Raw genomic sequence first — 23,942 nt, 5'->3', positions numbered from 1 at the left:
ATCTCATCCTCTGATAATCTCTCACGAGCTCGAGCTTATCGCGGATTTAGATCGTCGACGTGGACCGAGCGGCAAAACCTCATTTTTCCGAAAAAGGAAATACAGTTCTCCCTGTGCCCTCTCGATTCACTTTTGGTTCACTTTCAAACCTCCCCGTTACCAACCCTGGCCAGCCCGGGCTTTAACCATCTCCTTGCTCGTGTTAGAGTTGTCCGAGCGCCTTCAGCCGTCCCTGTAGTCGACCAGTTCAAGCATATCATCGCCTGTCTAATCATGACTTCCATCGGAGGCGCACCACCACTTTCGATAATTAAAACTGGCCCGGGATTGAAAAAGATACCCCCATATTGGTACCCGTATACTACGTACGCTAAGGAGAGATGGCTTGGGCGGGAGATCTTGGAGGTCGTTTCTACAGAATTTAGGGATCGGTCGATGGAGTATTATGTGTGTATATTTTCCGCTTGTTTTCCGTCCTGATGATACTGATGGTATTTACAAGAGATATGCATTAGAATCGGGCGTGACTACGATTAATGGAGAGGTTGCGAAGCCTGATACTGTAATACAAAACGGAGACCGTATTGAGTGCGTTCTTTCCACTATCCGTTTTTTCCTTCTATGTTCAAAGACACGTCCTCTAGAAACGTGGTCCACCGACATGAGCCTCCCGTGACATCCACTCCCGTAAAAGTATTACTAGAAGACAAAGAACGCGAATTTCTGATTGTAGACAAACCCGGAAGCATCGTTCGTTCGTCCCATGTTTTAGTTCAACTCTTTGATAGTCTGTGCTGATGGAGACCGATAGCCTGTCCACGCGTCTGGAAGGTATTACCGTAACACGCTGGTCGCAATTCTCATGCATGATTTCGGTTATGAAAAAGTTTACAGTGCGTCTGCTTGTTTTCTCCAATTACAAGAAAACCCTCATAATCATGTATGACAGCCGTGAACAGGCTTGACAGATTAACTTCTGGCTTGATGATAATACCTACTTCTGCTTCGTGCGCACGTAAAGTGACAAACGAGTTTGTGGCGGGGACCGTTCGGAAAGAATATGTTGCTAGGTGTATAGGTCGTTTTCCTGAGTATGTGTGTGTGTCGCAATAGCTGCAAAACCCTTCTTACTGACACCCTGCTCAACAGGGAAGTTCTTTGTGAAGAACCGTTGTTGACGGTTGATCGTCAGATGGGTTTGAATATTGTGCATCCCGCGGGCAAGGTAATAACTCTTACCGGCTTGCAACAGCCATCTACTCAAGTCAATTCCATCTAGCCAGCACAAACCATTTTCACACTCATCCGTTATGATGCCAACACCGACACGAGTGTCGTTCTTTGTACGCCTGTTCGCTCACTGGTTTTTGCGCTATCTCCTCATTTCTGGCTATTCCAGGCAAACCGCTGACCGGAAGATGTATGTCTCCATGTTCGTGTTACTACAGTATGAGTTCGTAACTTGACGTCACTGACAGCACACCAAATTCGTGTTCATCTCCAATTCCTCGGCCATCCGATTGCAAATGATCCAGTCTATTCAGAATCTCGGATATGGGTATGTAATTCATCGCTGTCTGTATTCACCCTGTAATAATCAATAGATGCATCCCTAGGGCGAGAAATTGGGTAAAGGGGGCGTCGACATAACACCTAGCAACGAACGTACTGCACCTGCACCTCCAGCCCATCTTGCGGAACACGGGAACTCTGAATCTCTTTCTCGAACCGGAGAAGATGGTGATGGAACTCCAAAGAAACTACTGCCGCGGGAAACTGGAGATGATATCGGAATGGGATCTCCTGTTCCGTTGTCTAACGAAGCCGTGAATGTCATCACTCGCCTGCGAAATATGAAAGTGGGTCTTATTGGTGCTTGGGACTTCCACCCTTAATGGTGTTAACGGCCGATTAAAAGGATGAAGCCGAAGACTGGAGTCGTTGGAGGGATGTGATCTTCCGCGCGAAAGGTACTCTACGTGCACCACGAGAGTTGGCGTTAAAGAAGCCACCTCCCAGAAACAAAAAACGACGAGCAAAGGGCGAGTTTATCGATGAACAACTTAACCAGGCGATTGGAAAGGTCGCGATTTCCAATCCAGCTGAAGTCGACGGAACAACGACCGGTTCAAGTGCAAGTGAACCTCCGACACAACCACCATCCGGGTTGACTAGCGAAATCTCTACGCCGTTGGCGTATGAAGTCGAAACCATACCAATACCAAGGACAAATTCACTGGGTGTGCCAACTGACGTTCCTCAGCTTACGTCTGAAGTTGCAGTTGACGTCGCTCGATCCATGATTGCCGCCTCAATAGACCCCAATGCGACTGCACCATCCACTTCTGATGCACAGCAAGCTACAGGACACGATGTCGTAAAATTACAAGAATCCGAAACTGTGGAAGAAGGTAGACAGAGTCAGCTCTATTGTCCAGAATGTTACCTTCCACTACACCCTGATCCTATACCGGAGAAGTTGTACATCTTTTTGCATGCGTTGAGATACACGACAAGTCTGGGGACGTTTGAGACGGAAATGCCGGAGTGGAGTGCAGAGGGATGGGAATGGGACAGAAGTTGAAAAGATGTTTTGGTGGGGAACATCGTTACTTGAACATACGTATAGCCAATAGTAATGAGCTTACTCAAGGTCGCTCCATCGACAAAGGGTCCCTGATATTCCACGGTCCGTCTTCACTCTTCTCTTTAGTTTGATGCAGGGCGTTTTGCGCCTCGTAAAAGGCATACGTATAGAACGACAGTATGATACATCTGGTATGTATAGCGAATAGAAACAAGGGATTACTGCAGTCTGGGATAAGTAGATGTTGGAGGTATTAATTATACCGTAACACACCTTGATGAACTTTGACATGAACTTCCTATGGAGAGAAACATGTCAGCCTGTACGATCCTTGGTCATTCAAAAGTACGCACTTATGGAATTCCGTTCTGAGCAGGTCGTTGACAAACTGTCCCTGAGGCTTATTCCTCGTGTCCATTGCTTGATTTTTGAATATGAGGTCTATACAGGACTAGTAAGTCGAATGTCTCCAATGCAAAAGAAAGGCGCGTGGCGAACCGTCGTCCCACCGCCTCTTGACGGAGAAAGTGCCTGGCACAGTAGTATTGATACCGGTAGGGTTTTGCCCCAAAACAGCTGCAAGATTGAGAAGAGGGTTCGCAGTGGCAATTTCGGCTTCTCGCGTTGCTGCGTCTGACTCGGATTGTTCTCGTTCTTGTCGAGCTTTGTCTTCAGCACGTTCTCGTTTTATTTTCTCCAGTTCTCTTAGGAGCTCGGCAGTATCGTCATCATCGTCGTCCGAGTCTTCGTCACTGTTCGATGATTGATGGATGGAACAAAGGCGAGAAAGTGCACCGAGCAACGTACTCTTCATCCTCATCTTTGTGCCCATTTGCTTTCTTCTCTCCTTCCTCCTCATCCTCTTCGTCATCGTCATCGTCATCGTCTTTGTCCATCTCTAACGCATCCTGAAGCAATTTTCTCCGTTTATTGGTCTCCTCGTCCACAGTTGTCGCACCACTGCTACTGCCTCCTTCAACAGGTAACGGTGGTTTACCTTCCGCCTTCCGTTTCTTGTTTTTGGCCTCCTGCTCAGCAGCTAGCAGGTCAGCGCGTAAATCTCGTTTCTTGACTTCGCCTTCAGACGTTTGGCCGACTTGTCTACGATGAATAAGAAAGGACTTGATGACTTAAAGACCCGTTGTACAAACCGAAATTTGAGCTTGGTATGGGAAGCCATATCCCGGACGGAGAATTGCCTTGATCCTCCTTTGACATCCTTTGCCTGTGCTGGATCCCATGTTGGTCTGTGAGCTGTAGACATTGCGAAGGAGGGGAAGGAGAGGAAGTCGGAATGAAAGGTGCGACTGAGTTACGTAAGGGCCGCCGCTCCTTAGTTGTGGGCCTTGTGGCAGCACTTCCAACGTAACTTACTTCACTCACTGCTGGTACAGAGGAAAATCAAATGTATGGTGGAGCTTACAGTATGTAAGTAGAACGAGCAACAGTATGCAGTAAACTAAGGAATGGACCCTCAAGCTCAAGCTTCACATAAAGCCTTCCACCTCTTCCGCCTCCTCAAATTTCAAATTTCAAAGCTCACACTCTTCTCCTCGAGTCCACGCACCAACAACAACGATCGAGTGAACCTTCACAGCCACGTTCTGAATAAGACGAAGACGAAGCCCGAGATGATGTACTAGCAGCAATTCTATCGAGCCAATCTCAGGCGCGTGATCTTTGGTGCTTAGTATAAGATTTTCTCAGGCAGGCTAGAGACCATGCAAGCAAGATAGGTATCCATTGACTCTTCATCGCAATGTCGAAACTCGCTGTCATCGTTGGCGTCACCGGGAATCAAGGCGGAGCTGTTAGTTCTCGTTTTCTCGCCGATCCTACCTACCGTGTACGCGGCCTAACTCGCAACTCGAACTCCCCAGCTACGCAGTCCCTTATCGCGCAAGGCGTCGAAATTGTTCAGGCAGATCTCGACAATGTCGAAAGTCTGATCCCTGCGTTCGCTGGTGCCAACCTTATCTTCAGCGTCACCAACTACTGGGAACCCTTCTTCCGTCAGGACTGTCGAGACCAAGCGCAGAAACTTGGAATCTCATGCCGCGAGTATGCGGGGAAAATCGAGTTTGAACAGGGAAAGAACATCGCAGACGCAGCAGCCAAGACGGCGGGAACGCTGGATGAAAATGGATTCATCGTGTCGACATTGAGTCATGCAGGTCGTTGCAGTGGGGGAAGGTTCAAGGAGCTGTATCATTTCAATGCGAAGGCGGACGTATTCCCTTGGTATGTAGCAGAAAGGTATCCCGAGTTGGCGGCAAAGATGTCGTGTGTACAGACGGGGTTCTTCTTTTCGAGTTATAAGTTTCTCCCACAAGCGTATTTTGCTAAGGTGAGTAACGGCTTGCGGCCTTATCATGTGTATGCATCGCTGATACCAGCGGAATAGACAATGGATGGAACTTTTGAGATGAGATTTCCGACAGCTCCAAATGTCCTGGTACCTCATCTTGACGTCAATCAAGATACAGGGAATTTTGTATATGCAGTTTCAAAGCTGCCTCCAGGGAAAAGTTTTATGGCGGAAGGGACAACTTGTAGTTGGAGTGAGTACATGCGAATCTGGAGCACGGTCACCGGAAAGCCTGCGCGATACCAGCAGATTTCACTTGAACAAATGATTGAAGAATCGACGGACAAGGAACTTGGGAGGGAGGTCGGGGATATGTTTCTGTATTCGTCCTCTCCAGGTTACGATGGCGGCGACCAGACGCTACTGAAAGCTGCAGAAATCAGAAAAGTAAGTTCTCTGTTGTTTGAGGTTGAATTGCGTTGTAGGTATGACTGATATCTCGCCTGAAGCTCGGAATAGACTGCCAAATGACTCAGCTGGAGGATTGGATGAGGAGACAAGATTGGTCCTCCGTCCTCTCGAATTGATTTTCTAAGGGCCGGCTATCTCGCCTCTTAGTGGCTGGCTCTGGAACTCTACCTCAATCGATAAATGTCGACGCGTTCTACGTTCCTCCGAGTCGTCAAGCTTTCAAGGATGCCCCGCTTCCGGAAATACCACCAGAAATCGCCTGCGGGGTCACACCCTGTAACACCTCCCCACTATCATTTTCGCCGTGTATTTTGGAATGAATGTTACGTAGGGCGGGACGTTGGATTTTGAAGTCTCCTCGGAGGATGCGCTCATCCAATGCGGAAGTCCCGTGTGGAAGAAGGAATTACTAACAAAGACTTGTGGGAGATAAAGACTTTTACTTGATCCTAGGTGTATCGGAGATAGATAGATAGTGAGGAGTTATATACGTACTTAACTTATAATTCATTCGTACGGTGAAAGCTTGTTTCTAATTTGGTGGCATAGCGTCATGTCGGCTCAGCCGGGCAGTGGCGGTCCAGAGCAATTTACTAATCCTTTCTTTCTTTCTTTCCTTTCTCCACCATGGGTCTATCTCGCGCAGCACGCATCAAAACACTTCTATTCATCGATACTGTCTTCTTCTTCGTTGAGCTTGTAACTGGTAAGAATTCTTCTTTGCTAAGTGTAATTCGCATAACTGAACCGTTGTTGGGAACAGGCTATGCCATAGGCTCACTTGCTCTGGTCGCCGATAGCTTTCATATGCTAAAGTGAAACGGATAAAGCCTGATCTATACGCTGTCTTCTTATATATGGTTTTCTAGCGATGTGATGAGTCTTGTTGTTGCATTGTATGCGATCAAGGTGTGTCTCGTGCCACTCTCAAGATCCATCTTGTTCTAAAAGTTCGATAGTTGACTACAGAGAATGCTGTCGACTCTCGGTATACATATGGCTGGCATCGTGCTGAAATTCTTGCTGCACTTGTCAATGGCGTATTTTTGCTTGCGCTATGCTTCAGTATTTTTCTTGAAGCAATAGAGCGATTCTTCAGTGTACCGGGTTCGTAAGCCTTTCATAGGACAACTTTACGACTTTGTGACAAATCATCTTGCAGAAATCTCTAATCCTCGCCTTGTGATTATTGTCGGTTCTCTTGGATTGGCCTCTAACGTCGTTGGACTGTTCCTTTTCCATGGTGCTCTATCTCTTCCGTTGTTGTCACAGATGCTAATTATACAAAGCACAGAACATTCACACTCACATTCGCATTCGCATTCCCGTTCTCCCTCTCCTCCACCTGAAGCTATAGAATCTACAACCACTCCTCCCCCCAAGTCCCCTGTAAAGCCAATCGACATTCGCCATTCCCGATCACGTTCATCTTCATCAAATGTCGCATTTTCTCCTCTTTATGGTCACCCCGCGGCTACGCGTGCCTCACTCGTCCAAGCAGCTGAAGAAATGGCAGCTGAATCAGAAACTCCAGCCGCAACACCTCCCAGTGCCGATGAGAACATGCCTCTCTTGAATTCTATTCCTGAGTCCAATGGACCCGACTATTCTCGGTCGTATTCTCACTCTCATGAAGGCCACGGTCATTCTCATTCGGGCTCCATGAACATGCGAGGAATTCTTCTCCATGTATTGGGCGACGCTTTGGGTAATGTCGGAGTCATCGCGACAGGTTTAATCATGATGTTCTCTTCCTGGGAGTTTAAGTTCTACTTCGACCCCGCAATTAGTCTGGTCATAACCGTTATCATATCTTCCTCAGCTCTACCTTTAGGTAAGTAAGGTCTTCTTCCAGTCCTTTCCAAATGCTAAAAATCCTTCTGTCGTAGTACGCAGCGCTTCGTTCATTCTTTTACAAGCTGTTCCTCCCCACGTCTCTTTGGACGATGTTCACAAAGATATCTTATCTGTTAACGGAGTACTCTCCGTACATGAGCTTCATATCTGGCAATTGTCCGAAACCAAGACTGTTGCCTCGGTTCATGTTCGAGTCGCTCAAAGTTGCGATTTCATGCCCGTAGCGCAGCAGATTCGCAGGCTTCTTCATAACCAAGGTGTACATTCAAGTACTATTCAGCCTGAATATGCGGGTAATGGGGAAGCACCTAAGGTGGGAACGATCCCTCTAGTTTACTTACTTTCCATATGCTCACTTTGGGAAAGAACACGCAGTCGAATTGTCTCATCGAATGCCCGCGAGACCACCAATGTGATCCACAGGAAAATGCTTGTTGTCGTTAGTATTTCTCATCGTGTTCGGTATGCCCATTGGCTGATCTATTGGTTTATTACAGCACCCCCACCTCCACAAGTGTGAAAGGGCTCTTAGGACGCGGACTTGTCCGCTTTTTTGCTGGCTCCTATCTGTCTCCTCTATGCCCAAGATTCGAAACAATCACAATCCGGAACTTCCTACGTAGTGGATATACCTTACGCATCTCTTTGTTGTATTTAATGCGATCGTTGCTCTGGGCTACCTTGTATCCTATAGGTTCACGAACAAACTATATATCCTTAGTAGATTGATTAGTATTTGGTAGAAAGTAAATGCAATCGTGTCCGTCAAATGATTACTTACAGATCGAAGAGAAGTCAAGTGTTCTCAGGGATCAGAAAGAGCGAACAGCCAGTAGGCTAGAACGACCATGTACATAATACTATGACTCTCAATCTCGCGTAGACTCGGTCGTTTGGACGCTCAGTAATGTCCGTCGCAACCAGATTCTCCGCTCCATAGTCACGATACGAGTTATTATTCACTATCTCTTGGATTCATGCTGCCTGCATATACGGGTACAACTGTCCAGTCAGAATGTCCATGTTCGAAGGTTACCTTACTTGTCGTCCGCTTCCCCTGCGTTATTTGAGCCAGCTTGCCGAACAAATATGCTCTCCACGTCTAACAGAAGGAGAGACGATAGCGCCTGTTAGACAATTCAATCGGGAAATTAGAGGATCCAACGGCTTACCTTCCCCCAGTCCAACTTAGCTAGCTTGTAGGTCCAGTTTTCGAATTCAGATGAAGGGAAAACGTCCATGATACGGGAGGCGATTTCTGATTGGGACTCGTCACTCCTCCTGAGCGGGCTGTAAACGAGGAGTTCAATAAGCCTGCGAAGAAGCCGCCCTTCGGCTGGATCGATGTACTTGACTTCCCATCCCGCTGGGATTGTCGTATGTCGCCCGTCCTCGTTGTCGGAAGGTAAGATCCTCAGTGACACGTCGAATTGGCCGACAGTCGCTTTCAAACACATGATGTGATAGATAGCCTTGAAATTCGGAAACTTGTGATGGATGCGACGGGAGATGGATAATTGGCATGCAAAAAGGGTATATTGTATAGATCTCTTGTCCTGGTCTCTAGGGAATGTCACGTAGAAACCGCGGAATAAAGAGCTGCATCTTTTGAAGAATTTATCGAGGCAAGGAGAAGAGGATTTATCCGATTTATCAAGCTCCTGATATTTTCATCAGTCATTGTCATCCCCATAGATGACCGGGAATATATACCTTCAACAACTGAAAAGCACTGTAAAGCATGGTCACTTGATAATGCACTGCTGCTGTATGGCATCGCCACTCTCGGGGAGTCCCGTAGAACCGCGAAACCTGAAAGTCCAATGCCTCAAAGGTTTCCGCAGGATTATACCAACTGACAAGTGGTTTGTGTCCATTCTTCCTGTCTGTTTGTAGGCTGGGATGGTGTGTGTAGCCATCAAGCTTGAGTTGATAATTCCTAGTTATTTGGTTAGTCTAGTGTTTGAATAATAATAGTGAGACATACCAACGAAGTAGCGTAGCGAGGTACAGATGAGGATCAAACGCATTGAGGGCTGCAGCGATCTCGCTGTTGATAGCGATGGTCCTCCGATTGTCGTATAGATACTTCCAAACATTGAGTGCGCCAATATCCGCATCGTGGATCCCGTTGAGAGGATGGTCGCGAGAGTGCATAGGCGAAGGTTCGGATTCGATACAAAATCGGGAAAGCATTCGAAGTTGAGAGACGACGAGTAATTGTCTCCACTCCTGGGGAGAAAGTTTTGCACCCACATGATATACGCCAGCGCGGTGCGAGTCGAGGAGATAATCTGAAAAGGACGCGTGTAATACTTCGACGTCTTCTGTTCTGGACGCGGGGATGCCGAGAATCGAATGTAATCCAGACAGCAGAGCAGCGGCCTCGCCCTCGCTTAAATCCAGAAGTTGTTCGAGGGCACATAAACTTCGTAAGCCAATTGAAGACGAGCCACGTAGCCGAAAGGGCGATTTCAAAACGTGATGTGCACCGAAAGGGCTCACTATTAACTGCAAGATCTTCCGAAGGTTCCCATCTTCATCGACACAACACTGTAAGATTTGGGAGTACAGCAGGTCCAGGTCGGGGTAGGGAGATGTCGACTGCACCACTCTTTTGGCACGAAGTATAATTTCCAGTCGCTGCCCAGGTGCTACTGGTATTTTGCCGGTATCGATATACTTCATTACGGTGGTCACGTAAATGAACTGTCCTGTTGCCTTGCATAGCAACTGGTGTATCACGTTGTCACCAGGCCATCTAGCCTGTGGACTGGGTAAGGTATCCCAGTGTTCCTCCCGAATGCGAGCAAACTCATGGCGAAGATATGTTTCAATATCATCCCACACAGCAAAATCACCCAAGGCCATGCGGAATGGACTCGGAATGAAAGATTCATGACGGAAGGTGTGAGAGATGTGCGGTTCCGGTCGGCTGAAAATGAGGAAATCGAGGGGAAGAGTAGGTGTGGCATTTCGGATTATCTGGAGCAGTCTCTTCTGAGATTTCACTTCGATGCATTCGTCAACACCGTCAATAATGACAAGTCGGGGAAGTTGAAGCCATTGTCTGGGGTCTACCTGAGTACACGGTTCTTCTATTAACGTTCTGAATTGATGTTCCCAGTTTTTATCCAGAATCTCGGGCATTGAACGGATGATGTGGTTAATGAGGGGTGCTATAAAGGGCCCAACAGCTTTTGATGTCGCAAGCTGGTAGGCAATGGTAGCAACGAATGGATCAAGCCTGTCTCGAGTATAATCGTTCCTTGAAAAAAAGAATGCTGCTGCGTGATGCCCGGATCGGATGTACTTTTCAGACAGCGCTTGTGCAATCGCTGACTTGCCTACCCCAGCAGCGCCATTGACCCAATATACTCTGTTCTCCTTGTAAGGATCCTCGCTCCAACGACCTAAGTTTTGGATAATTTCTTCCCGAGTGCCAGGCAAAACATTTGGCTGAGGATAACGAGCCTCCGAATCATGAAGAGCACTGAACGCGACGCGACTCCTCAACACTGAAAGACCTGACTCTGTCGAAAGAACATGCATGCTCTTGGACATTCTGCCGATGAAGAAGAAGAAAGATTAACGCACCAGCTCTGGAGAAATTTTGATAGTAGTTGTGTGTTGTATTATGGTCTCCTTGGATGCTGGTGAGGTTGCTATCAACTACTCGAAACTTACTGCTTCTTGTGAAGCTCATGCCTCCTTGGCATTGAGTAGTGGACAAACAGTTGGACCTGGAGCGGCGAGGGAACGTGGGTGCCATTCTGCCAAGCTAGCCCTGCAGACTCCGTTCCCTCGTGTACAGACATTCAAATATTCAAGCGTGGCGTCCACGGCACCCCGTGTACATCATGAAAATTGGTACCGCTGGTTACGACCAACTTGACCTTGAGCTCGACCGAACCCCGTCCATTTTCAGGAGTGCGATGAATAACCTCCCATTCATACTTTCAGCTCTTTTCGAGTCTACCTGGTGTTGGCGATTTAAATCCAAATCGTACTGTTCTCCACAAATAAGCATTTGTAGTCTTGCTCAGGTACTCGGCCAAGTATCAAGCGTTAAACCATTCGATGCTCCCCGTTCATCCGCGATCCGGGTGGACTTGTCTTTCTTCTAAAATGATCGGTTTCTGCTCGGATTAAAGGGGCCTCCATCCACCCTTTCTCAGCATGACACTCTCGCCCATCGCCCCACCCCACATTCATAATACGCGATTCTTCTTTCCAGATGGAACAGTGATATTTCTTGTGCGCAAATTGGTTCTCATCTGTTCCTTAGAGAAATAGCTCCTAATCAGGGCGACTTGCTAGGTTGGGAGCATGCTCTACAAAGTGCACCGTTATTTCTTTCAAAGGGACTCCTCAATCTTTGATGCCATGTTCTCCTTACCCCCTCCTGAAGGCAAACGCCCTGAGGGCGAAGACGAGAATAATCCCATAGTTTTGGTAGGCGTCGAGCCTCAAGACTTTGACCGGTTGTTGGCAATCTTTTACCCTTGGTACGTACGCCCTACATAGTATAGATGAAAGATGCGGCTACCCACTCACATTCTTTAATGACAGCGACTTTGTGGAGCCGGAGCTCCGAACCATCGAAGAATGGATATCAATCCTCAACCTCTCAACTCGCTGGGACTTTACCTCTCTTAGAGAACTCTCCATCACTCGAATTTCCCAAGTCCTCGATGACCCTTCAGACCTGATCGTACTTGGTATTCAATACAACGTCACCAGCTGGCTTGTGTCGGCGTATACCGAGATTTGCGAACGAAAAGAACCGTTGACGTTGGAAGAGGGGAGGAAGGTCGGGGTAGACCTTTGTGTGATGATAGCGCAGGCCAGGCATAAGATACGATACAACTCGAATCTGAATAGGGATCATGATACGATTGTCCAGGTCATACGACACATCTTTAACCTGAAGTGAAAGAGTGACGTACTTGTTAGTTTCGCCTTAATGATCTTGGTGCACACTGGCATGTTTTGTATCGCGGTATCATATCTTTAGGGAATCGACTCGACGAGGTGGATGGCATTCAAGAAGTAAGGTATCAATTGGTAATATACTGATAAAATGTCCATCATAGATAGTCGCGTCCGCGAAAATAGTATCCAGTCATAATATTCGTCTCTACTGTCGCTTTTTAGGTGAGTGGACAAGAGTTCGGGGTCAACTTCATCTTGCCCATCCTCGTTGTCAGGTCATCCTGGTTGAAGGGGCAACTACTTTTTCATCGAGACAGAGCTGTTAGACCCCCTGGGTCGGATTAGAAAGGGGTAATAGAAGGGGCGTTCGTGGTCATCTTCAGTATCTCCAAAGCAAGGCTGTCTTTTTCGTCGTGACTGTCAGGCTCCCCAGAAGTGGGATAGTTCTCAGGCGCCAGAACTGGCGGAAGTGCTGAATTGTCCCTCTTCCGCAAGGTCTGGAAGAACGTATCTTCGAATAACCGAAGGGGGGAAGTGATGAGTTCCGATCCCAACTCCTTTAAACAGTCCTGATCAAACTTAGTTTCGCCAAGTCCAGGGGCGAATCTGGTAAGCTCATCGTGAAACATCTGAGCAGCCCTGTCAATGTCTTCCTCCTCGTCGCTCATCGCATCACAGGCGAAAGAGACGAAGTTGCCTTCACTGGAGCCTGGTACGGGTGAGGAAAGTAACCAGGCTGTAGGATGGTGGTAAAACAGGGAGTCTGGAGGAATAGTGAGATACTGAGCTTCGTCTTCGGTGTCCCATTCATCGTCGGTTCCATCAGAGTCAGAGTCGAAGAATTGCGAGCCAACAGGGGGGGACATTATCCGCCTATGCGATGAGCGAGTGTATGAGCGCCGAAGAAGGTCAGCTCCACGGAAAGAGGGACCAAGGTCGACATATAGGCGATCCTGTAAGGTTGTGAGGGACATTGTGAACGTACACGAATCAAATACATACCTGCACCGGAACTGTGATAGTGAGGGGACGAGTCGGTTGCAAACGGCGTTGACAAGCGATCGGGAAAAGAGTGTCGTTAGAGGAAGAGTGGCACATTTCTGGAAGTGAAGGAGTGAATGAGAGGATCGGGAGTCGATAGAAAATGAATACGGCCAAAACGGTGAGCAGAGCTCTCCATTATATATGTGGAGTGACGTGTGGCCGCAGAGAACCAGATAGCCCCTCTTTCTGCATTGCGATCGCTCCAGCTCATCAAAGGGAGTCGAATGCACGGCGCCGCAATGAGTATCTGGCGACACAAATCACAATCCACATGTACATGGGTCGTATGGGTCGTTACAGTACTACATAAGATATCTCAATCTGCACTCACCTGAGCCATTGAAGATCCACCAAGATTCCCCTAATACCGTCTCTAGGGCAAGTTACTGATCAACACATCTACATCGCGCGACGCATCGTCCACTCCAGGACACGCGGTGCGCCACGGTGTCAGGAGTAGATAGGATGCAGCCATCGTTGTCGGTGACATTGATATTGCAGTCGAAAGAAGTTTGAGTGCGACGTCGATGACAAATTCCGGTTCTGAACTCCTTCCATTACCACATTCTCAGGAGATCATAGACAATTTGTTCCTTTCAAGATCGGATACAATTTCAAGGAGGAATCTTCCGAATTACATGGCTTTCTATGTCTGAATTACCGTCTTTGGTTTACAACAACACTCTCCCGGTGTATCATGATTTTCCTACCTGAAAATCATGATCAGCGAACGGGAGTCTGTGACTCTGTGGCTAGACTGAAGACTTCATACTTACATGGTATGGTTTGAAGCTTTACTCTAATAACTCTCGGGTTCGCAACTGAAATCTGGATTCTCCTCGCCTTGCAGACCTCTGTATAATCTTCTGCGTCGTCTATATCGGCATTCAAACCCACTTCGACCTTCTCGTATCCCAAGTCGTTTGACGGAGAACTCTTTGGTCAAATATTAGCAAAAAAGCTGCTCCGTTTTGGATGCAAGTCAACCCACCTTTGGCACGGTCTCTCTTACTGTGTTCGAGTAGAGAGACATTCTGTTTGTCGGGAATTGAAGGGGCTGCGACAGCATTTACGATCCTCTTATACGTCTGAAGGTGGACCTCATATGTGGTCGTGTGAATGGAAGATAATTGGAAGATAATAATATGTCGTTGGTGGCATTCTGACATTCCAGCGGTCCAGGCTAGGAGAACGAGGCGAACGCTCCACTTTCGGCGAACAAAACCATTCAACAGCCATAGGTGTTTCCTAAAATGGTATTCCAAGAACGGAACCTTGCGCTGGGCGCCACAACAATGGGAGGAGGTGGCCTCGGAGCCACGACCAGACGAGGAAGAGATTATGTCCAAGCATAGATCATTCATCTTCTGCCACAGTCCATTGTAGGCTCTCTATAAGTACGGGATTTCTCATCATCTTCACTTTCTTGTCGTATCTCACCTCCACCAGCTTCGATCTGTAACTCATCACTGCGGTCGCACCATGTCTTCCTTAGGGTATCCAATCTCCTTCGAGATTTCGTATCTCGATATCATGGATTCTCAGAGGTTTGACCCTTCTCAGAAGAAGAGAACTTCCGTAAGTATTTTATGCTAGCTATTTATCGTCATATTGATGCTGATATCGTTCTTCAAGTCCACACCTCTTGCCCTAGTCAAGAATGATGCGATTCCCAGTGCAAGGGAAAGCGGCCTCGAGGAAATGTACGCCCAGAGGTTCGACGCTTCTTTCAAAAAGAAAACTGTGGTAAGCATTTCCAGCGGAGCGGTTTCGCCTTGACTTCATAATTGATCCACTTCTCTCAGCCCCCACCTCTTGCCCTGGTCAAGAATGATGCAATTCCCAGTGCAAGGGAAGGCGGCCTCGAAGAAATGGACGCCCAGAGGTTCGACGCTTCTCTCAGAAAGAGAAATGTGGTAAGCTTTCCAGCGGAGCGGTTTCGCCTGCACCTCGTGATTGACCCACTTCTCTCAGTCCCCACCTCTTGTCCCAGTCAAGAATGACGCGAACGCGCACTGGAGTGACGCGATTATGATCCCCAGTGCGAGAGAAGTTTACATGGATCCGTTTGATGCCCAAAGATTTCATATCTCAAAAAAAGAGCGAACTTCGGTAAGCAAAAGTGAAATGGCACCCTTGAAGGCTCTTCTAACGACTCGCGTTTCACCTAGTCTTCCAGCACAGGTCAAGTTGCTCCTGAGAACAGCACCGGGAATATGGTTAACGTTGATAACCAGCGTTCCCAAATATCTGTCGAAGTGTGCCAGGGGAAGGTTCTTGACTCACGGGACTCACCTAGTTCCACCTCCAGCAAGAATTTGTATCCGGACCAAGATGAAACACCCTCGGGAACGCTTTCAGGGTCTAGCGGTGTCGTCACTCCTGGTGATTCCAGCGACGTTTCTAAAGAAACCACTACTCCGACTACACCCGCTACTAGCGATAGCGGGCATAGCTATGTCAAGGACGATATCGACTCCGAAAGCGTCGTTCAAGAACTACCGTCTTCTTCCACGACTCTCAGCGATGATAATACTGAAGTGAGGATCACTGACCACATGCTTCAATTTGGGGGTACGACCACTCGGACTATTGTGCGTCCGATCCCCAGCTCTCCGGTTGGGTCCTACCTATCTCTACCTAGTACAGCCAGCAAAGGATCTTTTTCCCGGCCCACTTCTCCTATCCTTTCTTCCTTGAACTGCTTTTCCTCGGATGCTTTTGAAGCTGAAGTCGACCGAGTCTGTGAAGCAAGGGAAAAGAGGATGGCTGGCGAAGGCGAGATCAAGGTCTTTGTGCGAGAGGAGATCAACCGCACCCGAGAGGATAGGCTTCAGGCTCCGTTGAACGAGCTCACTCTCAATGAGCAGCCTGTCGCACAGTGTTGATTACTCCAGCCGAAAACTCAACTTACCATCTTGTTCGCATTCTCAAGCCGCGCATTTTCGGTCATTTTGCTGTAGCGGTTGCTATCAGCCCACCCTTTCCTTTCACATATTTCCCGTTGGTTTTTGTATTATCAGAATGGTCATTGATATTCATACAAGGACACTGTATTCGTATGGTCCCATTCAATACTACAAACAGAAAGCGTACTAGTATAGTGGCTACCTCTTCAGTTAACAAGCTTGCACCTGAAGACTTCCTGCATGATGTAGGTTATATCCGTGCAGAACATCGTCCAATGTTATGATATAGATGACCATGGATGAACGCAATGCTTGTAGTGGGTCAACTGAGTGTTATCGATGTGCATTATCGCACGGAGTCGTACTAGAATAATATTTAAGCTTAGTGACCACTGGCAAGACGTGAAGATACATACCATATCCAAGAAAAGGGGACGAGAATTATGAGTCCTCGTCTTCGTCATCGTCATCGCCAAAGAAATCGTCCTTCTCTTCCCCTCTTGCATAGCTGTCACTTTCGTCCGCTTGCTCGACCTCGTGCTTGTCCCATTTAACATGTGGTTTCAGGGCGACTCTCTTCTTCGTGATACCGTTCTCTTGTTGCAGAGTTGATTCCGGCTCGCCTGGTAGAGCGCCCTTCTCCATTTGCTCACGTATCCAATTTCGAACTTCACCCCGTTCTGCGTTGGTAGCTGCGGAATCATCGGCTGGTTTTTCTTGCCCTTTACGGACTTCAGGTGGAAAGAGGGAAATATACTTTTTGGTTTTGGGATAATGCTGGAGAATCAATCCATTCATTTCGTTGTTTTGGTACTGCAAACACTAGATAGATGAATCGCGTACTTACCAGTATATAGTTCAGGTCGACACGAAGGTCAAATAATTCGGACTGAAGTCGCTGTTTCGAAGAATCTTCATCTTCAGCAAGTTTTCGTTTTGCCTGTTTGATTTTTCGGGAGACTTTCTGTCGTTCTGATGAAGCGCATGAGGGAAGACCTCAAAGCAGTAAGCTCGTGAAGTGCTGCAACGCACCGAAAAACTTGATTTTGTGATACTTGGTCGCAAAAGTTCTCTCCCTCCGACTTTCCTCAGCTTTAGCCAAGTCCAATTCCAGTGACTTCAACTTTCGTTCTGTGTGTACCCGAACATCGGCATCTAATTTATCCTTCGGAAGGTCAATTACTTGTTGTGATACTCTCTAGAACCGATTTCTACTTTAGCCAGTAACCTGCGCGCTTGCCGCATTGCCGCCTTGATCTTCTGAACGCCTGGCAAGACATTGGGATCTGAGTTCGTTCGATTTGAATTCGTTTTTCCTTTTGTAGAGCTTGAAGGGTGTTGAGAGTGCTTTTCAGTCCGAACGGGACCCATGAAGGTAATGTAGATGGAAATCTGCGAGCGCCTATTAGCGCTCATCCAATTTGGGATTTGTTTGAAACAGTAGCAAACAACCGCCGGAAAAATTCAATTTTTCGATGATCTCGACTACATGAATCTAGTCTTATCCACTTATAATGCGAAACCTGGTGCTCTCCTCTACCCAGACTGTGTCACTACAAAATTCTCAGATATGTGGAATTTCTCTGGACCTTGACCAAAACTGCTATTATGCCGCGTCGGAACGAGTCTCACCAGCCGGCGAAGTGGAGGTAGATATTTGGAAGGTTGATCGAGATGGCGTACGTCGTTAGTCTACTGGCGAAGCAACTGATTGACTACTCATCTCAAACAGGATTCAGATCCTACACCATATTGCAAGTTTTCGACGATAGCATCTGAATCTTCGACCTCTGCTCAATTAGTTTCCCTTCGCGTCGTTCCTGAACATCAGCGCCTCATCGCGATCACAAGAGGTGGGGATATTACTACTATTCCATTGGAAGAGGAAAATACTGTGGTGATTAAGCATTTCGATGTTTCTCGGTCGCGATTGTTCATATTTCGAGGTAGCCAGAAGTCGAAGGGTCTGTGGACGAAGGAATCTTGGCAGCCTGCTGGAGTCCGGACGAATCTGTGCTTGTTCTAGTAACAGGTTAGTTTTTTTTTTGCCAGAGAAGCTGAGTTTGTTCTTATTGCAATATAGGCGACTTAAAATTGATCCTCATGACATCAACGTTTGATGTTTTATCGGAAGGTCCGATAGAGACAAGCGATTTCGGCGAAGGTATGGTATGCGAAACAACTCTAATGGGTAGCTTAATTTTGATCGGGTCCGATTTTTCAGATGCACCGGTCAACGTGGGGTGGGGTTCAAAGAAAACGCAATTTCATGGATCTCTCGGCAAAGTCGCTGCCCAGGCACCAATAAATGTTGCGGTTGGTTCAAGTCCAGATGATGACAATTTCCCAAGAATAAGCTGGCGTGGAGATGGAACTTACTTCGTCGTATCCTCTACGACATCCCAACACTCGTCTCTCCCTCACCGTATTCTCCGTGTTTACGACCGGCAAGGAGCTCTCCAATCCAGTTCTGAAAACGTGCCTGGTTTAGAACATTCACTTGCTTGGAGACCATCTGGAAATCTCATTGCGAGTACCCAGAGATTCGGTTTCGAAGGCGGTGGGGCTGGAAGGGCTGGCCGTCATGACGTTGTCTTTTTCGAACGAAATGGTCTAAGGCATGGAGAATTTGAGCTGAGGCCTGCGCATATTGGAACCACGACAAATGACAAGAGTTCCCTCAGGTGGGGTTACAGAGTGCGAGAGATGATCTGGAACGCAGATTCAAACATACTCGGTGTTTGGATCGAACGTCAGGGAGGAGACCTTGGTAAGTTGGCCTTTGTGCCAGGATATTGGATATCTGGCGAAAGCTGATTGCCGGTCTAGTTCAGTTATGGACCACCGGCAATTATCACTGGTACGGAATCCTCTGATACAGACCCATCCTTCAGATAACGACAGACCTTTAAAGGTATCTAAAGCAAGAAATAGCAACCACATCTCTGTCTTCATCACATTTCACGTCTGTTACATGGCATCCCGAAAACGCGATGGAATTGATCCTTACTACATCTTGTAAGATATTCTTCTCTTCTTTGATAACAGTGCGTTTCTCACTACACTCTTCTCCAGCCGATATCATCCGCCGCAGTTATGGCTGGGAGACAAGTGCATCCACTAGTGCTCCCCCAAACGACTCGGCTTTAGTGGGCGTGGTCGACGGAAGTATGTATCATTACTCCAAATTGAGATTACGGTAACTCATGTCTGTCTACAGCAACTCTTCTCCTCACGCCTTTCCGCACTCAAAATGTTCCTCCTCCCATGGCCTCCCACCAGCTCTCCCTATCTAGTCCTGCATCGTCACTCCCATTTTCTTCTTCGCGCATACCGGTTCACACTACCTTCTCTCCTACATCAGATATTCTTGCAGTCCTGTGGGAGACAGGCTACTTCGAGCTTTGGCTAATGCGTACGCGCCTCGGAGCAGGTAGAGGAAAAGTAATGGATCCAGACCGAATTCATTCTTCGCAGAACAAGATCGAAAACGGCCTTCAATATAACCAGATCATACTACTGGATACTTCCGAATCCTCCACGAAGTCATTATCTGTGGGTTTGCTCGCATCAGGAACATCTGTAAATGATACTGTTGTGGTCCATACTAGTAGTGATGGAGAGGTCGCGTCGGTGACAATGACCGGTCGCAATGGGAGACTGATTAGTGCTGGGGACGCGGTAATATGGCAGGACAGTGATGGGTCCTTGTTGGAAGGTGAGTTGAATAGATAATATGCCTTGTTTCGTCGATCCTTGAATGATCGTGTGTTAGTCGATATCAAGGATGAAACTTCTACACCTGTCGCACAATTTTCCGAGTATTGTCCGACTGCCAGGCGCGTCCTTGTTCCGACGCACGAATCTCCCCTATACATTGGACTCGCCAACTCCGGAAAACTGCTTGTCACCGCCGAAGACCTCACTTCTATAGTGATCGCGCCAAATGCTACTTCCATCAGTGTTGCCTCTGGCTACCTCATTTATACCTCTAGTGCACATGAAGCTGTGTTTGTTCCGCTATCTACCCTTCACGATCTGTTAACACCAGATGAAGAGGGTAAACTGAAGGCTATCCCATCAGGATGGGAGAAACGTCGAGTGGAGAGAGGATCGAGAATTGTCGTTCCTGTTCCGAGTGCGATGAGTCTCGTGCTGCAGATGCCCAGAGGGAACCTGGAGACTATCAACCCGCGTCCACTAGTCTTGGAAGTTGTGAAGCAGGATTTAGATTCGTGCGTCCTGCCATAGTTATCTGCTCAATAGGCACTGATATTGTTCTAGTGGGCAATATCGCAAGGCATTTCTATCTTGTCGGAAGCATCGGATCGACCTCAACTTTTTAGTCGAACACGATCAAGGGGTATTCTTGGAGGGCCTGTCATCATTCGTTGATGAAGTACACGAAGCTGACTACATCAATCTGTTCTTGACCAGCATTGGGTATGTCGATTGTTCTGGTATACATTGTATCGCAACCGCCGTTGAAGGTTGACATCCAACGCATCCAGCCAAGGTTCTCAGTCGCCTGAGAAAATAGGACAGCTCTGTGACCCCATCAGGGCAGAACTCGAGAAGAGAGACCTCAAGAAATATGTGAACTCCATCCTTACTGCACATGCTGTCAAGGCTCCTCCGGATCTTGAAGCTGGGCTCTCATTACTGCTTCGTTTGCGAGGTAAGCTCTCGCCATGGCTCTGATGGCCTCTCCTTTTCACCTAACTTTTGCCTTCCTGTCTAGACACCGACCCATCTTTGGTTGAAGATGCTGTTAAATACATCATTTTCCTTGCCGATGCCAATAAACTTTTCGACACTGCACTTGGAATGTATGACTTTTCACTTGTTCTCATGATCGCTCAGCACTCTCAGAAAGTTAGTGAAGTGTACCTAACCTTTCGACGATCGTTTTCTGATGTTGTTTCGCCGTGATCCAGGACCCCCGTGAATATTTGCCATATTTGCGGGAATTGCGTGCATTGGACCCTTACTACCAACGGTTCCGAATCGATGATCATTTACGACGGTACGCCAGCGCACTTCGGAATCTTAGCCTTGCAGGTTGGTTGTCTCGTTGCTTTCTTTTCTGATTCAGGCTGCATCTTGAATATAGGTCATTCCCGTTTTGACGAAGCCATCGAGTATGCCGAGCGCCATCAATTATACGAAGAAGCATTAAAGATTTGGAAGGGAACCGAATACTATTCGGTCAGTGATTTTTTCCCACAAGTGTGGAAACGTTCTGATTTATCCATGCAGAAAGTTCTGGAGGTGTACGGAGATTGGCTTTACGAGCGTAGGGAGTTCAAAGATGCTGCCTCTGGTAAGTGTTTCCCTCCCTTCTTGGTGAGAAGATATGTAGAAGGTCTACAGCGTTCGTGGAGTCTGGCAACCTTCGAAAGGCTATGGTGGCGCATGAGAAGGCACTAGAGTGGCAAGAACTGTTTGATCTGGCTGTACGTACCCAAGCCTCGGATGAAGACCTACAGGATATGGGCTATCGTGTATCCGGTGTGCTAAGCTCCTCTCCCCCTGATTATATTGTCTCATCCAATTCGGATTCTAGAGGATCTGATTTCCAAAAAAAGATTCACTGAAGCTGCTCGGGTTCTTTTGGACTATGTTGATGATGTTAGGATGGTGATCATGACCTTTGTCCAGGGTAATGAATTTTCTGAAGCACGTCGAATTGTACGTTTTTTGTCCCCCCATTCTAGCTTTATTTCTCACTGGGGTGTTTGATCAACGTCACTGAATATTTTTTATTTTTTTGTGTTCCTAGACGTCATTGAAACGCAAGCCTGAATTGTTGAAGGAGATCATCTATCCTGGGGCGCATGAAAGTTGTTCTCAGATTGCTGAGGACGTATCAGAGATGCGGGAGCAACTTAGGAAACAACTAAACCGCATACGGGAGTTACGAATCAAGAAAGTTGAAGAGCCAGGTATGCCATGATTTTCTACTCTCGGCATATCTAAATAGGCATTGACCTTTACGTTTTGTAGATGAGTTCTATGGCGTTGAAGACACAGCTCTGCATAACGTTGATGTAATGACCGACGTTTCAATGGCGCCCACAGCCTTTACTAGATATACCATGGCACCCTCGACAGCCTCGCGCGCTTCAAAGTAAGTTTACCTCCGACAATCGTGCTCTCCGGATGTTATGCTGATCCTCAAACTCAAGGCGTAGCTCCCGCTCCAAGAGGAAGATGGAGCGTAAGGTAGGCTCAGGACGTAAAGGCACCGTGGATGAAGAAGAATATTTATTGAAATCAGTGACGAAGTTGATGGGCAGATTCAGCGCCACTCGAGGTATGTAAATGTGAAAAGCTTTCCTTTTTCTTCTCTATGGCCAGACTTTCTGGTTTTCTAGAAAGGCGAAACAGAAACTCATGTCGAAATAATATTAATTTAGATGAAGTTGGAAAACTTCTCCCACACCTTCTGCAGTTCAGTGCCGAACATCGGTTGGAAGGTCTGGAGATGCAGAAAGATGTTGATGGTTTCGAGCGGGAATTGAAAGAAGGTGTTGATGAAGTATGGACGAAGGCGGCTGAAGGCGATACTGATGATGGTATCGGGCAGAATCAGGAAGGTCAAGAAACCATCGCTCTGCGGGATTCGTGGGCGGCAAGGATGGAGGAGGCTGAACGGAATCGGAGGATCAATCCCATCGACCGAGTCTCCAAACCTGAAATCACGCTGAACCAGGATTGGAAGATGAAGTTACTGGAGTTGGAACGGTAGTCCTTTACTAGGTCTCGTAGGGCGCGTGTCCTGTCTCAGGAATGAAGAAGTCTACGACATCTTTCTCCCTCCCCGGACCCAAAACGGACTGAGTTGGATGGAATGGCAACTTGAGGTCAACGGGATGCTTACCAATGCTATACGCGGGCAACGGGGCGTATCAACCTCGGCCGGGCCTCAAGAGAAAGCCGAAAGAGGGAAGTAATAATTATGGGCATTTGGGTGAAATTGCATATGTGCGGTTGGGCTCGTCGTATGGCAACAGTGTGTGCTGGGGGTCTATAGGCGGGGATGTCACCGTCTCCCATGAAAATAGTGACCAGCACCGAGTTCTCGTCAGTGAAGTGGAACGTATTGTGTATTGTGACTGTATTGAAGGCTCGTGAGGCAAGAACGCTAAGATGATCTGAGGCTGATCGGCTAAGGGGGGATGCGCTTGCCGCGCGCAATCATCCAAGAGCTTAAACTTGTCCTCCTTCATCACACACTTCTCATCCTCAAAGCTGGCTTCCCTTTTTAATCCCTTCTAATTTTACCGGTTTCATGAGTGCATTTTCACCATCTTCCTTACTTCTCTGGTCTATCTTGGCGTGTCTTGTAAGTCTCCGCTTTGTCTGTTTTGCCACCATCTTTCTCAGAACTTGGCTTTTCTTTCAGTTTCAGGCTTTCCTGGTGGTTCATTTGTGGTGTTATGATAGATTTCAGTGCATAAAATGGAGTTCCGGACGTCAGCCAGGTGCTTTCAAAAGGGTCATGACGTGCGTAAACTGGACGAAATCATCGACAGAATGTATGGCTGACTTAGACGCCTTTAAGCTACTCATATCTAGCCACGGTGCCCATGTTGATGATTTTCTCGGTCGTTATGGCTGTTCTATCATATCAAGAGGGTGTGCAACTACCTTCTATGTGCTTCTTACCGGAGTTGATACCTTACTTACAGGATGGGAATTTGTTCATTCACTTGGTGCCCGTCAGTACAACTCGACGGCCAACCTCAACCCTCAATTTGACTCTCATAAACACTTTCAGTGATCCCCAAATCCTTCAGCTCGTATACGCACTTCCACAAAAAGTTTC

At 47.4% G+C, this 23,942-nt stretch overlaps 10 protein-coding genes across 11 annotated transcripts; 6 read left to right on the top strand and 4 right to left on the bottom strand.

Annotated features, from left to right (window-relative positions):
• Window positions 1–100: 100 nt before the first annotated feature.
• Window positions 101–2,584, top strand: E1B28_010350 (uncharacterized protein; the record flags this gene model as incomplete). Its single annotated transcript, XM_043155308.1, has 11 exons — window positions 101–447; window positions 503–588; window positions 645–750; window positions 812–893; window positions 950–1,091; window positions 1,150–1,225; window positions 1,280–1,343; window positions 1,400–1,420; window positions 1,479–1,558; window positions 1,617–1,859; window positions 1,919–2,584. The coding sequence occupies exons 1-11, from the start codon at window positions 274–276 to the stop codon at window positions 2,582–2,584; spliced, it is 1,740 nt and encodes a 579-aa protein (XP_043007774.1). The 5' UTR covers window positions 101–273.
• Window positions 2,276–3,888, bottom strand: E1B28_010349 (uncharacterized protein). Its single transcript, XM_043155307.1, has 7 exons — window positions 3,739–3,888; window positions 3,395–3,688; window positions 3,086–3,339; window positions 2,941–3,028; window positions 2,861–2,885; window positions 2,649–2,808; window positions 2,276–2,518 (listed from the first exon to the last, which is right to left on the bottom strand). The coding sequence occupies exons 1-6, from the start codon at window positions 3,849–3,851 to the stop codon at window positions 2,806–2,808; spliced, it is 777 nt and encodes a 258-aa protein (XP_043007773.1). The 5' UTR covers window positions 3,852–3,888; the 3' UTR covers window positions 2,276–2,518; window positions 2,649–2,805.
• Window positions 3,889–3,974: 86 nt separating this feature from the next.
• E1B28_010348 (uncharacterized protein) lies at window positions 3,975–5,884 on the top strand. The gene is made up of 4 exons (XM_043155306.1): window positions 3,975–4,015; window positions 4,067–4,934; window positions 4,992–5,342; window positions 5,405–5,884. The coding sequence occupies exons 2-4, from the start codon at window positions 4,347–4,349 to the stop codon at window positions 5,480–5,482; spliced, it is 1,017 nt and encodes a 338-aa protein (XP_043007772.1). The 5' UTR covers window positions 3,975–4,015; window positions 4,067–4,346; the 3' UTR covers window positions 5,483–5,884.
• Window positions 5,885–5,973: 89 nt separating this feature from the next.
• Window positions 5,974–8,131, top strand: E1B28_010347 (uncharacterized protein). The gene is made up of 9 exons (XM_043155305.1): window positions 5,974–6,072; window positions 6,130–6,181; window positions 6,236–6,275; window positions 6,326–6,473; window positions 6,529–6,609; window positions 6,661–7,200; window positions 7,256–7,536; window positions 7,590–7,662; window positions 7,721–8,131. Exons 1-9 carry the CDS (start codon window positions 5,994–5,996, stop codon window positions 7,741–7,743), a joined length of 1,317 nt encoding a protein of 438 aa, XP_043007771.1. The 5' UTR covers window positions 5,974–5,993; the 3' UTR covers window positions 7,744–8,131.
• A 33-nt stretch (window positions 8,132–8,164) lies between these two features.
• On the bottom strand, window positions 8,165–11,039 carry E1B28_010346 (uncharacterized protein). Its single transcript, XM_043155304.1, has 5 exons — window positions 10,821–11,039; window positions 9,211–10,756; window positions 8,937–9,162; window positions 8,396–8,884; window positions 8,165–8,325 (listed from the first exon to the last, which is right to left on the bottom strand). Exons 1-5 carry the CDS (start codon window positions 10,993–10,995, stop codon window positions 8,179–8,181), a joined length of 2,583 nt encoding a protein of 860 aa, XP_043007770.1. The 5' UTR covers window positions 10,996–11,039; the 3' UTR covers window positions 8,165–8,178.
• Window positions 11,040–11,120: 81 nt separating this feature from the next.
• Window positions 11,121–12,186, top strand: E1B28_010345 (uncharacterized protein). The gene is made up of 3 exons (XM_043155303.1): window positions 11,121–11,480; window positions 11,544–11,731; window positions 11,796–12,186. The coding sequence occupies exons 1-3, from the start codon at window positions 11,403–11,405 to the stop codon at window positions 12,157–12,159; spliced, it is 630 nt and encodes a 209-aa protein (XP_043007769.1). The 5' UTR covers window positions 11,121–11,402; the 3' UTR covers window positions 12,160–12,186.
• Window positions 12,187–12,248: 62 nt separating this feature from the next.
• Window positions 12,249–13,725, bottom strand: E1B28_010344 (uncharacterized protein). Its single transcript, XM_043155302.1, has 2 exons — window positions 13,161–13,725; window positions 12,249–13,111 (listed from the first exon to the last, which is right to left on the bottom strand). The coding sequence occupies exons 1-2, from the start codon at window positions 13,254–13,256 to the stop codon at window positions 12,500–12,502; spliced, it is 708 nt and encodes a 235-aa protein (XP_043007768.1). The 5' UTR covers window positions 13,257–13,725; the 3' UTR covers window positions 12,249–12,499.
• A 959-nt stretch (window positions 13,726–14,684) lies between these two features.
• Window positions 14,685–16,090, top strand: E1B28_010343 (uncharacterized protein; the record flags this gene model as incomplete). The annotated part of the gene is made up of 5 exons (XM_043155301.1): window positions 14,685–14,780; window positions 14,838–14,948; window positions 15,008–15,118; window positions 15,177–15,314; window positions 15,374–16,090. 5 exons carry the CDS (start codon window positions 14,685–14,687, stop codon window positions 16,088–16,090), a joined length of 1,173 nt encoding a protein of 390 aa, XP_043007767.1.
• A 176-nt stretch (window positions 16,091–16,266) lies between these two features.
• E1B28_010342 (uncharacterized protein) lies at window positions 16,267–17,507 on the bottom strand. The gene is made up of 5 exons (XM_043155300.1): window positions 17,327–17,507; window positions 17,144–17,276; window positions 16,959–17,083; window positions 16,528–16,888; window positions 16,267–16,475 (listed from the first exon to the last, which is right to left on the bottom strand). The coding sequence occupies exons 1-4, from the start codon at window positions 17,480–17,482 to the stop codon at window positions 16,553–16,555; spliced, it is 750 nt and encodes a 249-aa protein (XP_043007766.1). The 5' UTR covers window positions 17,483–17,507; the 3' UTR covers window positions 16,267–16,475; window positions 16,528–16,552.
• Window positions 17,508–17,566: 59 nt separating this feature from the next.
• On the top strand, window positions 17,567–23,204 carry E1B28_010341 (uncharacterized protein). Of its 2 annotated transcripts, XM_043155298.1 has the most exons (22): window positions 17,567–17,790; window positions 17,844–18,008; window positions 18,062–18,143; window positions 18,195–18,275; window positions 18,336–18,881; window positions 18,941–18,971; window positions 19,026–19,129; window positions 19,187–19,279; window positions 19,332–19,829; window positions 19,887–20,346; window positions 20,396–20,554; window positions 20,623–20,789; window positions 20,853–20,986; window positions 21,049–21,172; window positions 21,225–21,319; window positions 21,371–21,434; window positions 21,485–21,622; window positions 21,678–21,802; window positions 21,894–22,056; window positions 22,118–22,241; window positions 22,300–22,427; window positions 22,531–23,204. In XM_043155298.1, the coding sequence occupies exons 1-22, from the start codon at window positions 17,626–17,628 to the stop codon at window positions 22,860–22,862; spliced, it is 3,978 nt and encodes a 1,325-aa protein (XP_043007764.1). In that variant the 5' UTR covers window positions 17,567–17,625; the 3' UTR covers window positions 22,863–23,204. The 2 variants fall into 2 exon arrangements, with proteins under 2 accessions (XP_043007764.1, XP_043007765.1); XM_043155299.1 differs by having other exon boundaries at window positions 17,567–18,008.
• The last annotated feature ends 738 nt before the right edge of the window (window positions 23,205–23,942 follow it).

The sequence above is a fragment of the Marasmius oreades genome, chromosome 6 (assembly GCF_018924745.1).
Source record: "Marasmius oreades isolate 03SP1 chromosome 6, whole genome shotgun sequence".
Lineage (NCBI taxonomy): Eukaryota > Fungi > Basidiomycota > Agaricomycetes > Agaricales > Marasmiaceae > Marasmius > Marasmius oreades.
This window is presented reverse-complemented; position numbering and strand designations above follow the sequence as displayed.